General features: G+C 63.8%; 4 protein-coding genes across 4 annotated transcripts; 2 read left to right on the forward strand and 2 right to left on the reverse strand.

Annotated features, from left to right (window-relative positions):
- Positions 1-1,019: 1,019 nt before the first annotated feature.
- Positions 1,020-3,757, forward strand: AMSG_09815 (DEAH box polypeptide 35; the record flags this gene model as incomplete). Its single annotated transcript, XM_013898789.1, has 2 exons — positions 1,020-1,031; positions 1,607-3,757. The coding sequence occupies 2 exons, from the start codon at positions 1,020-1,022 to the stop codon at positions 3,755-3,757; spliced, it is 2,163 nt and encodes a 720-aa protein (XP_013754243.1).
- Positions 3,758-3,790: 33 nt separating this feature from the next.
- Positions 3,791-5,119, reverse strand: AMSG_09816 (Zn-dependent dipeptidase; the record flags this gene model as incomplete). Its single annotated transcript, XM_013898790.1, has 3 exons — positions 3,791-3,808; positions 3,837-4,139; positions 4,172-5,119. 3 exons carry the CDS (start codon positions 5,117-5,119, stop codon positions 3,791-3,793), a joined length of 1,269 nt encoding a protein of 422 aa, XP_013754244.1.
- A 718-nt stretch (positions 5,120-5,837) lies between these two features.
- On the forward strand, positions 5,838-10,447 carry AMSG_09817 (uncharacterized protein; the record flags this gene model as incomplete). The annotated part of the gene is made up of 2 exons (XM_013898791.1): positions 5,838-5,878; positions 5,962-10,447. The coding sequence occupies 2 exons, from the start codon at positions 5,838-5,840 to the stop codon at positions 10,445-10,447; spliced, it is 4,527 nt and encodes a 1,508-aa protein (XP_013754245.1).
- Positions 10,448-10,497: 50 nt separating this feature from the next.
- AMSG_09818 (uncharacterized protein) lies at positions 10,498-11,484 on the reverse strand (the record flags this gene model as incomplete). Its single annotated transcript, XM_013898792.1, has 1 exon — positions 10,498-11,484. The coding sequence occupies one exon, from the start codon at positions 11,482-11,484 to the stop codon at positions 10,498-10,500; it is 987 nt and encodes a 328-aa protein (XP_013754246.1).
- Positions 11,485-11,653: the final 169 nt, after the last annotated feature.

An 11,653-nucleotide genomic window follows, 5' to 3' on the forward strand; every position in this document is an offset into this window, starting at 1 on the left:
ACCAGCGGGCCGAGGCCGAGGTCGGAGAAGGTGTCGATGGTGATGAGCGAGGCGCCACCGCCGGCGAGGAGGCACCAGATGCGGCCCTCCGGGTTGAGGACGGTGAGCTTGAGCGAGGCGCCGGTCTTCGAGTCCATGTCGCGGACAACCTGCTCCTCGGGAAACTCGGTCATGCCGAACGGGTTGGGGAACTCGATGGCGTCCCACTTGCGCGAGTTCTGGAACATCGAAGTGTCATCGACGGCGCCCACAAAGTCGAGCGGAATCGGGTTGCCCTGACCGTCAAAAGTGAACGGGTTCATCTCCATGGTGGTAAAGTCAAGGTCGTCAAAGAGCTTGAAGGCGTCGCGAACAAACGACTCGGTGGCGTCCATAACAGCAGCGTCGACGCCCTCGAGCATGGCCGAGAGGTCGACCGAAGTGATGTCGTCCTCCACGCCGACGCGGAGCGTCTTGATGGTGTCCCAGTTGTCCTCGACCTCGACGCCACCGGCGACCGAGAACGAGATCACGTTGGCCTCGCGCTCCATGTGGATGGCGAGGTAGAACTCGTGCTCGTGCGGCATGAACGGCTCGAGAAGAAAGTGGGTGAGGACGCCATCGACGCCGTTGATGGACACGGTGGTGCCCATGAGCTCCTTGGCAAAGGCCACAGCCTCGTCAAAGGTCGCGTTGAGCTTGACCAGGCCATGCTTGCCACGCTGGCCAAACAGCATGTCCGGCTTGACCACCAGCTTGGTCGTTGCCAGCCACGGCTCGGCCTTGACCAGCGACTCGTAGTTGGTCTCCGGGTGGATGAGCGCGGCCTGCAGCGGGAGCTCCCGCCCGGTCACACGCGGCGCGTTCTTCGTCAGCGCCTTCTTGGCGTGGTACTCGCGGATCTTCTTGCGGGCCACTGAGGAGGAGGGGGACATACCATGGCTGCTTGTGAGTCGTCACCACTGTTGCCATGGCCTTGCTACCAGTTGTCTCGCTCCCCTCCCGCCGCCCCCGACCACGACCTTTTTGCCGACCGAACAATGACGTGGCGGGTAAAACCGGTTGGAGGAGGAACCAGCCTTGTTGCGGGGGGGGGGGGGGGCTGAGGGCAATGGGCTTGCCGGAGGGAGAGGGAGAGAGAGAGGGAGAAGAGGGGGTATGGGTGATGCATGTATGTGTTTGGGTGGCTGGGGCGTACTGTTGTGAGAGGGGCAGATGAGTGTGGATAAGGTCGGTAAGCGGGTGGGGACTGCGGCGGGTGAGTTGGAGGGATGAGTGAGCCGGAGAGGGGGGGAAGGCCGGCGGCGGTGGTTGGCCACGTGGCCACCTTTGCGTCCCGGTGGTGGAGTCGGTGGTGGAGTGATGGGTTTGGGTGAGGAAGTAAAATATTTTAACAGCCCTTCCCCCCCCCCCCCCCCGTCACCCAGCCTTCCCCCCTCCCCTGTCAGCTCGTCCGACGCGACGACGACATGGCTCCACCTCTGCGCTGCCGTTGCTACTACCACGACAAGCCAGACCACACCTCTGGATAGTGTGTGTGTGTGTGTGAAAGGTGGAGACGTGGGCGACGTTCCTGTGAGCTATGTCGTCGACGTTTCTACTGCGGGCGCGGCGGCGGAGGGAAGAGCATGCTGCGGCGGGAGGGGCCGGCGGTGGCGGCGATGGCGGCGCGAGCGTGCGGGATGCAACGACGGCGTATGCGTTCTGGAAGCCAGGGACGGCCGGGCCGGGCGCGCACGCGGCGGATCGTGACGATTCGCGGGCGTTGGATCTGGCGGGCGGGGCCATGGGTGGCGATGGTGGCTCGCGCGGCGGGTTGCCGGTGGACGGCATGCGGGCGCAGGTGTGCTACCTGGTTGAGAGCCATGCTGTGGTCCTGGTGGCTGGCGAGACCGGATCGGGAAAGTCGACGCGGATTCCGGCGTTCTTGCTCGATGCCGGCTGGGCCAACGGCGGGCGGCGGATCGCGGTGGCCATGCCGCGGCGGCTGGCGGCGGTCGAGCTGGCCAAGCATGTGGCAGCGATGCGGGGCTCGGCTCTCGGCGGGGAGGTCGGCTACCGCATCCGGTTCGGGTCGATGGTGAGTCGCGAGACGAGATTGGTCTTTGCCACCGCCGGCTCGCTGCTGAGCGAGAGCCTGGCGGACCCGCTGCTCTCGCGGTACTCGGTGGTGGTGGTCGACGAGGCCCACGATCGGACGCTCGAGACCGAGATCCTGCTTGCGCTGCTCAAGCGGATCCGCCGCGCGCGGCCGGACTTGCGTCTAGTCATCATCTCAGCAACGCTCGAGGTTGGGCCGCTGGTGGCATTCTTCTCCGATCCGCGGCCGCACGCCAAGCTCCGCGACGTGACCCTCCTTGTGGTGCCTGGCTCCTCTTATCCAGTCGAGGTGGTGTACGTGGCGCGGCCGCTGGCCAACTATCAGGCTTACGCGGTGGAGCTTGTCTCGTGGATTCATGCAACGCAGCCAGCCGGTGACGTGCTCATCTTCTGCCCGGGACTGGCCGTCATCCGCTCGCTTGTAGCCGCGCTCGAAGACCGGGCGTACGCCGACATGGTGGCCGGCATCCGGCCGGCAGCGGGCAGCGGGGTGCAGATGGCGATCCACGCGCTGCACGCCAAGCTCGATGTAGCCGGCCAGCGCGCGCTCTTTGAGCGCAAGGCCAACGTTCGGCGGATCATTGTGGCGACCAACGTGGCCGAGTCTGCGGTGACACTGCCCGGGGTGGTGTACGTCATCGACTCCGGCCTGGTCAAGCGGCCGACGTGCTCGCCGGTGACCGGAGCGACCAAACTGACGGTGACGGCAGTGTCCAAGGCCGAGGCTGCGCAGCGGGCAGGGCGGGCGGGGCGGACAGCGGCCGGTACGGCGTTTCGGCTCTACACTCGGGCGACTCACGCCGCGCTGGCACCGCACGCACCACCAGTTGTGCAAACTGCGGATCTAGAGCGGCTTGTCCTGACGCTCGCGCGGCTTGGGGTGGCGCGAGTGAGCGCGATGCAGTTTGTGGCGCCGCCGTCGCACGGCCTGGTTCTAGGCGCACAGCGGCGGCTGGTTGAGCTCGGCGCGCTGGAGGCTGGCAACCACGCGCTGACCCATGATGGCTTTGTCATGGCCTCGCTTCCGCTGTCGGCGATGGCGGCGCGAGCGCTGCTCGCTGGGAGCGCGCTCGGGTGCGGGATGGAGGTCCTCATGCTCGTGGCAGTTCTCCAGGTTGAGCCGCTCTTCGCCGGGCGAGCGGCGCGGGTACGTGCCGGGCAGCTGGCGCTCGGCGCGGCCGAGGGCGACTTCCTCACGTACATCAACGCCTTTGTGGCGTTCCGCGGTCTGGAGGCCGCTCAGCGAAAGGAGTGGGCCGAGGAGCGCGGGCTCTCTCTGAGGGCGCTTGCGCGAGCCGGCCAGGTCTTTGACAAGCTGATGGTGGCGGTGAGCCGGGTCGGCATTGCTCTGCCGTCCATCCATGTGGGTGGCGAAGGAGCTGCGGCGATGGGGCCGGCCGAGGCCGGGGCGGTTGTTCTTCGGGCGCTCGCCGCCGGGTTTGGCAAGCACAACGCGGCACGTCACGTGGCTGGCAACGTGTACAAGGCCGTGAGCGACGGGGCAGAGGTTAGCGTCGACTCGCGCTCGGTTGTCGACCTTGTCGAAACCTGGCCACCGCTCATTATGTACGCCGATCGCGAGGCCGAGGCGAGCGGCTCGGCCGAGATTGTCCGCGAGGTCTCGGCTGTCGAGTCGAGCAGCGTGCTCGAGCAGTTTAACGTTGGAAGGGCTAGTTGAGAAAGTTGCGGCACGAGTCGTTAAAGACCGGGGTCAGCTGGTACGACGCCGCTTCGTCTGCCTGCAGCTGGGCGGCGACGCGCTCGGTGGCAGCAAGGACGCGGAGAAGGTTGCCCGAGAGGATGGCGTTGATGTTGTCGTCAGAGACGCCGCGGCGGATGAGCTCGGCGAAGAGATCCGGGTAGTCTGCCGGGGTGGCGAGGCCGGCCGGCAGAGTCTCGACGCCGTCAAAGTCGGAGCCAATGCAGACATGGTCGTAGCCAATGCGGTTGCCGATGTACATGATGTGGTCGACGACGTTGGAGAGCGAGGCGTTGACGCCGCCGGGGACGAGGAAGCCCGGGACAAAGGTGACGCAGACGACGCCGCCGCCCTCGGGGCGCTGGGCAGGCGGTCGAGGATCGAGTCGGGAACGTTGCGCGGCACGTCGCAGAGGGCGCGGGCGTTCGAGTGCGAGAAGATGGGCGGAGCACGAGTGACATCTAGGGCGTCCGACATGGTCTCGACTGAGGTATGGGAGAGGTCGACCATCATGCCCATGCGGTTCATCTCGGCGACGACGTTGCGGCCAAACTCGGAGAGGCCGACGTTGGTCGGCCCAGAGATGGGGCAGCACGAGCCGGCCCACGGCGCGGCAGGATCGCCTGCGTTGCAGTTGTGAGTGAGGGTCATGTAGCGGACGCCGAGGGCGTGAAACTGGCGTAGGGCCATGACCGACGAGTCGATCTGGTGGCCGCCCTCCATGCCCATGAGCGAGGCGATGTGGCCGCGAGCAAAGAGCGAGCTGACCTCTGCAGCGTTGCTAGCCATGGCCAGAGTCTCCGGGTATTTGCGGGCAAGGGCGTTGACGGTGTCGATGGCCTCGAGGGTCTGGCGGACAGCGTCCTTGTACTGCGAGGCGCAGGCGGTGTAGACGGACCACAGCTGAGCGCCAAGCTCGCCCTCCCGCATGCGCGGAATGTCTGTCTGATACGCCGGCGAGGTGACGGTAAGATCGACAGCGTTGACGTCGAGCTTGGCCTTGTTGCGGATCTCCCACGGCAGATCGTTGTGGGCGTCGAGGAGCGGAGTGTGGCGCATGAGAAAGCGGGCGCGAGCGAGCGGCTCAGCCGGAGCTGGCCCAGGATCAGCACCATGACCAGCATCATTCTTCTTGTTCTTTGCCGCCGAGACCAGAGCAGCAATGCCCGCAGTGCCTGCAGCGAGGAGGACCATGACCAGGAGGCCTACCAGGATGTGGCCACGCCACCGTCGCCATGGGGTCAGCCGGCTGCTAGCCACCTGTCCGCCGGCCCCGCTCCCGTCCTCACGCAAAAGTGCCGATGACGGACTCCCATGAGGCTTGGTGAGGGCAACCTCCATGTTGTGTGGGCTGGGGAGGAGTGTGGGTGAGGTTGGCAGGGTCAGGTGGCGGGGCTGTCGCAGGGGGCAGTCACGAGGGATTTGGCGGGGTGAAGGGGGGGGGGATGGAGATGGGGACATGGTGGCATAGATCGGGGTGGGGGAAGGAGTGTGGGGGGGGGGATGGAGATGGGGGATGGAGATGGGGGTATGGATCGAGAGGGATCCATGTGTGTGCTTGTGTGTGTGCTTGTGTGTGTGTGTGTGTGTGTGCTTGTGTGTGTGCAGGGTGATGCTGGTGGATGGCGTTGAAGATGGCGTTGTCAATGGACGGACCACAGCAGAGCCGTTGAGAGCTCCTGTGTTCCAGATCACGTGCTGAAGAGTTGTTGCATGGAGTTTAGCAGAAAGGCATCATACAGGAGACCGCAGTGTGCCGCCTGCCGTGGGATTGTGCGCCTGTCCCAAATGGTGCAAACCTCTGATCTCATGACGGCGGGAAGACCCCCCTCACCCTGCCTGTCCCCCCCCCCCCCCCCTTTCCTTCCCCCTCACACCTCACCTCACCCTCTCTCTTTCTCCCCCTCCAGAGGTCCATACACCTCCATGTCGTCTGTGTCTCCCTCAGACGTGGAGCTGCAGTGCGCAGCGTCAGGAGTCTCGGCTGTCTCGGCTGGCTACTCATCGGGCACATGGTCGGCGTCGACGAGCGGAGGCATGACAGATGGTGGTGGTGGAGATGGAGACCAAGGCTGTCATGCTGATGGAGGTGCCGCAGCAGTAGATGGAGAAGCTGGCCGACATGGCACTGGAGATGGACATCCTGGTCGTCGTTCCGATCTTGCCGTCCCAAGCGACCCAAGTGGCGAGGCATCATTCTCGACTTCCATCGTCCCCACAGTTCCCAGAGCTGATCTCGATGGCTGCAGTGGTGACTCGGAGTTGCTACCGGCGCTGGTATCAGCTGGTTTGAGCAAGTCCGGGTCGCAATCAGGATCGAGGTGTGCAGAGGCAACGCCTCCGCCGCCGACCATGCTGGTGGTGCCAGAGACCCGGGCTGGTGACATGGAATGGCTCGGATCGGTGACGTTCCAGGGAGCGACGGATGGTGAGGCTGGTCGCAGCAACGACGTGGACCACGGCGACGACTCGCACTGCTCACGCGAGTCGGCACGGTCGCATCGTTCGCAGGCGTCGCGGGTCTCGCGGGTCTCACGGGCATCGCACGCGTCGCGGGTCTCACGGACATCGCGGGCATCGCGGGCATCGCGGGCGTCGCGGGCGTCGTCGCGGCATGAGATGTCGACCACGGCGGCGCAAGTTGGCGACGAGCTGGGGCCGGGCGGCGTGCCCATTCCGTCCAAGCGGCGTGCTCAGGTGAGCAACTACATGCGCAACCGGTCCAAGGTCTCGCTCCGCGACCTCGACAAGGAGATCATCCGAGAGGCCATGGCGCTCGGCGCCGATATTCACGAGCCCGAGGTGGAGAATGAGCCTGATCCAGTGGAAGAGGCCGTTGCCGCCGCCGAGGCTGCTGCCGAGGCCGCGGCGGTGGCTAATGCGGCGGCGGCAGCGGCGGCGGCAGCCTCCGCCACGCACGCCAGTGGCGCGTCCAACGCCTCGGACGAGTCGGTTGTCTCGCAAACGTCGGTAGCATCAGTGGCCGCGTCGCGATCGGCCGCCGAGGCATCAGTCGCTGCCAGTGCGGCGGCGGCCAACGCACTGGCGGCGAGCGCAGCAGCAGCGGCGGCGGCGGCGGCCAAGGTCGAGGCTGAGCCTGTCTTGGTCGGCGCAGGCGTCAAGCCAGCCAATGACCGGCAGCGGCGGCGGGCGGCGGCGTTCTGGCAGCAGACCCGGCGGACAGTGACGTCTGAGCTAGAGCGGATCCAACGGGCGGCTTTGTTTATCGAGGACGCGGTCTCTTCACGGCCAATCAAGGCCACCCGGCTTGGCGCCGGGCCTGTGGCCGCCTATCGGTTCTACCACAACAAGGTGTACCGGTGGATTTTCACCGTTGTGGTCGTCATCCACATGGCGCTGGCATTCTTTGAGGCGCCGCAGGCCGGGGCCGAGCCTGCGGTCGGGGCGAGAGCGCGAAGCGGGCTGCTGGGCATCGAGCTTGCGTGCGTGTGTGTGTACTGGCTTGATACGCTGCTCTCACTCTACGCACTAGGCATCCGGCAGTACGCGCAGTCGTGGTGGCACCTGTTCCACGCGACAGTGGTGGTGCTGATGGCGATCGACGTCATCGCTGCGCTCGCCGGAGCGTCGGTCCGGTTCACGCGCGTCGTCCGATGGGTCCCACTTGTCCTCAACACGGTCTCGCTCAAGCACCTCTTGTACTGCACCTTCCACACTGTGGCCAAGCTCTACGACATGATGGTCATCATGTGTGTGCTTTTAGTCTCGTTTGCCATTGTGGGCGTGCAGATGTTCGGCGTCAACACGGTCTCACCGTCGGCGCTCGGAACAGGCAACTCGAACCCGTACCGCGACGAGGCGACCGGCAAGCCGCTCGACGGCAATTTTGACAACATGGGCGAGGCGCTGCTCTCGCTGCTGGTCCTTCTCTCGACGGAAAACTACCCAGATATCATGTACCCGGCACTGACCACGTCGCCGGCGTATGCCATCTTCTTCATTCTCTTCATCCTCATCGGCATCTTTTTGCTCTTCTCGGTCCTCACGGCCATCATTTTTGACACGTACAAGGAGATCCACGAGGTGCGTGTCATTGCGGCACGAGTGGAGGAGCGCAAGGGCCTCATTGCAGCCTTCCAGATCCTCGACAAGAACCGGACCGGGTACCTCCACACCAACCAGTGGGTGGCACTCATGGCCGAGTGGCAGCCGTCGATGTCAATGGAGCGAGCATGCTTTCTGTTCAAGACCATGGACCACGACGGTGACAATACCATCGATCTGCTCGAGTTCTTTGACATTCTCGAGATCATGCGGTACGAAATCGAGGAAATGGCGTTGGTGACCGAAGAGACGTGGTGGTCGCGGCTCGGTGCGCGGCGGGTCCGAGTTGTGGGCGAGTTTATCGAGTCCAAGGCCTTTATATGGACCATTAACGCTTGTATCTTTATTAACGTCTTTATCCTCTGCCTCTACCGGTCGTCGATGTCGCAGGACGAGCTCGCGGTCTACGAGTTTCTGGACTACATCTTTATCGGCGTCTTTTCTTTTGAGCAGGTGGTCAAGGTTGTTGGGCTGGGGCGGACCGAGTACTGGATTGATGTGTGGAACCGTTTCGACCTCACGATTGTGGTCTTTTCGCTCGTCGCTGTCGGCTTGCAGGTAGCGTCGAACGTGGAAAAGTCGGCCGGCTCGATCTTGGTCTCGCTCCGGATTCTGCGGCTGTTCCGGACGCTGCGGACGGTGAGGCTGCTGAACACTGCCCGGCAGTTTGAAACGCTCATGGCGACATTTCTGCACCTTGGCTACGTGGTGCTTCCGATCACGGCCTGCGTTGTTGTTGCCTTTTACTCATACGCTATCCTGGGCATGGAGCTGTTTGGCGGCAAGATGTCGCCGTCAGTGGTTGCCAGCGCCGACCCGTACACCGACTTTGGCACGTTTCCAAGGACGCTTCTTGCGCTTTTCCAGCTGTTTACCACCTCCAACTGGCACGAGATCATGTACACCGCGCGAGAGGGCGCCGGCAAAGTGTCTGCGCTGTACTTTGTCTCGTTCTTCATTGTCATGATCCTGCTATTCAACAACATCCTGCTCGCCATTGTCTTTGAGATCTTCACCTTTCAACGGACCATGGTGGAGCAGGAGGAGCGGAAGAAGGCGCGGGTGGCGTTTATGGACAAGGCGTTTCACGTCAAGCAGACCGGGCGGACGTGGGACCGCGACCTGGTCACCTCGTCACTGGCAGGTTTGCGGCAGCAAGAGCTGCGGCTGCTCGCCGAGTCGACCAATGTCGACTGGGACCACATCCGCGAGCGGCAGGCATCAAAGCGCGAGCGGTTGCTTGGCCGTGACGCTGCGCAGCAGCTCGGCAGCCCGTTGGGCATGGGCTCGGGCGGCTCGGCCGCGCCGCTGTCGCCAGCCTCGGACGGCGACGATGACGAGGCGCGGGTACTGGCAACGTTCAAGACGGCGGTGTCGAACGTGGCCAAGACCGACGCGGCCGAGCAGGCGCATCTGCGTGAGATGGCAGCCATTATTGTGGCCAAACGCCACGCGCAGCGTGCTGCCGCGCAGCTGCGCTCGCGGCGCGGGACCGCTACTAGCACCACCATCCGAGTCGGCTCGCCGGGCTCGTACGAGGCCTCGCTCAAGTCGACAGGCAACACCGCGAGCTCATCGCGCGGCTTCCCTACCTTTGGATTTCTTCGCAAGCTCGGCGTCGTCCCGGGCCTCCGGTCTGTGTCGTCATCATCGTCGTCATCGTCGTTTTCGACTTCTGCGTCGCGGTCGGGGTCGCGATCGGGGTCGGTGTCAGGAACAGTGCCAGAGTCCGGCTCGGGCTTGAGCTCGGACTCGGGCTCTAGCATCAGCCGGTCATCGCGGTCGAGCGACTCGTTCATCTCTGCCGCTTCGTTCCGCGATCCGTACGAGGTTCTGCACAACCTGCTCATCCGGCGACAGCTGGGGCTTGTCTCGCCGCCGTCGTCTCTGGCCATGTCTGCGCCGGAGTTTGCACCGCGCGGGCGAGGGCTAGCAAGCGTGACCCAGGAGGTGGACGAAGTTGTGCGTATTCTGTCGCAGTCGCGATCACGGTCGCGGTCACGGTCGCGGTCGCGGTCGCGGTCTGCGTGGTCGGGCTCGCGATCGGGCTCGCGATCGGGCTCAAAGTCATGGTCGTCGGTGAACATGATAGAAGGGAACGTGCGACCTGCAACGCATGGCCACGTTCGTATGCTGCACATTTCGTCGTCGACAACGTATGATGATGACGAGCCACCGGCGCGGACAGCATCGTTGCTGTCAGCGGCCGAGGCCGAGGCCGAGGCAATAGCAGAAGCCAAGGCCAAAAAGGTCAAGGCCAAGGCCCAAGCCAAGAAGGTCAAGATGATGAACAGGGCCAAGACAAAGAAGGCCAAGACTAAGGCCAGGACCAAGGCCAAGGCCAAGGCCAGGAAGGCCAGGACCGAGACCAAGGCAGCGGCCAAGGCAGAGGCTGAGACCGGGTCACGGCATCGAAAGCGGATCGGACGGAAGCGGATCCGGCGCGAGCAGCCAGCTCCGGTTGGCACCGGTGATACGAGCTCGCCGGAGAGGCGCAGGGTGGGCACGCTGCAGAGCTTCGGCGACAAAAGTCTGCCCGGATACGCCGAAGTTGTGTCGCCGCAGCCGGCGGCGGCGTTTGCGGGCAACTATGGTGCGAGTTGAGACGGTTTACCAAGAGATGACGGGGAGTGTGCGAGCGAGTGGTGGCACTTCTACTTCTTGGACTTCTTCTTGCTGCCCTTCTTGACCTTGACCTTCTTGGTCTTCTTGGTCGACTTCTTGACGCGCTTCTTGACCTTCTTCTTGCCAGACGGCTCCGAGTCCGTGTTGGAGTCTGAATCATCGTCGCTGTTCGAGGGGTTGTCGGACGAGGAAGTGGCGGTCTTCTTGGACTTCTTGGTCCGCTTCTTGACCTTCTTGGCCTTGCCCTTCTTGGCCTTTCCCTTCTTCTTGGTCTTCTTGGCCTTCTTGGCCTTCTTGCTCTTGCTCTTGCTCTTGCCGACGTCGGCGTCATCGTCATCGTCGTAGCAGTCGAGCTCGGACGAGAGCGAGATGGAGCGCTCGATCTCGGCCGGGAGGGCCTCTGCGAGGGCCTCAAAGTAGTCGAGGACGCCGCGGATCTCCTTGCGGTCGGCCGAGGCGGTAAACTCCTTGTAGGAGATTTCGCCGTTGCCCGAGGTGTCGATCTTGTCAAAGATGCGGGCGGCGGCCTTGGTGATGCGCTTCTCCTCCTTGACAGTCAGGTCGCAGGCCGGAGTGCCCTTGCCGGCGGTGCCCGGCAGGGCGTAGTTGGTCTGCTTGATGACGCGGCCGACAGCGAGCATGAGAGTGGTAAGCTCCTCCAGCTCGAGGGTACCAGACGAGTTGCGGTCGTAGACGCGGAAGCAGAACTCGATCTTCTTGCGGCGCTCGGGCCGCGAAACCAGAGCCGAGTAGATGGCAAAGAGCTTGTAGTCGAACCAGTCCTCGTTGTCCGAGTCAAACTGGGCAAACAAGTTTGCCGAGACCTTGTTCGAGCCATCGATGCCGATGGCCTCCACCACAGCATCCCACGACTCACGCGAGATGCCGTGCTCCTTGCGTGCCACCCGCCGCAGGCGGTCCTTCATGCGAATAAAGTCAGCCCGAGCAAACGGCGACTTGCTCATCTTCTTGAGCTCCCTCTTCGAGGGGATATCAAACGAGATAGACGCACCCATTGTACACTACATACAAGCACCCTCTCCCCATGTCAGTCACTCTTCCCCAATTCCCCTTGTTCCCTCTCTTCCATTCCCCATCTCCTTCATTCCGCCAATAACGGCCACACTGGCCACTGGCCACAGCTCCGTCCCCCCTCCCCCCCCCCCCAGCCCTTCTCACCTCCGA

The sequence above is a fragment of the Thecamonas trahens genome, assembly GCF_000142905.1.
Source record: "Thecamonas trahens ATCC 50062 unplaced genomic scaffold supercont1.51, whole genome shotgun sequence".
NCBI classification, from domain to species: Eukaryota; order Apusomonadida; family Apusomonadidae; genus Thecamonas; species Thecamonas trahens.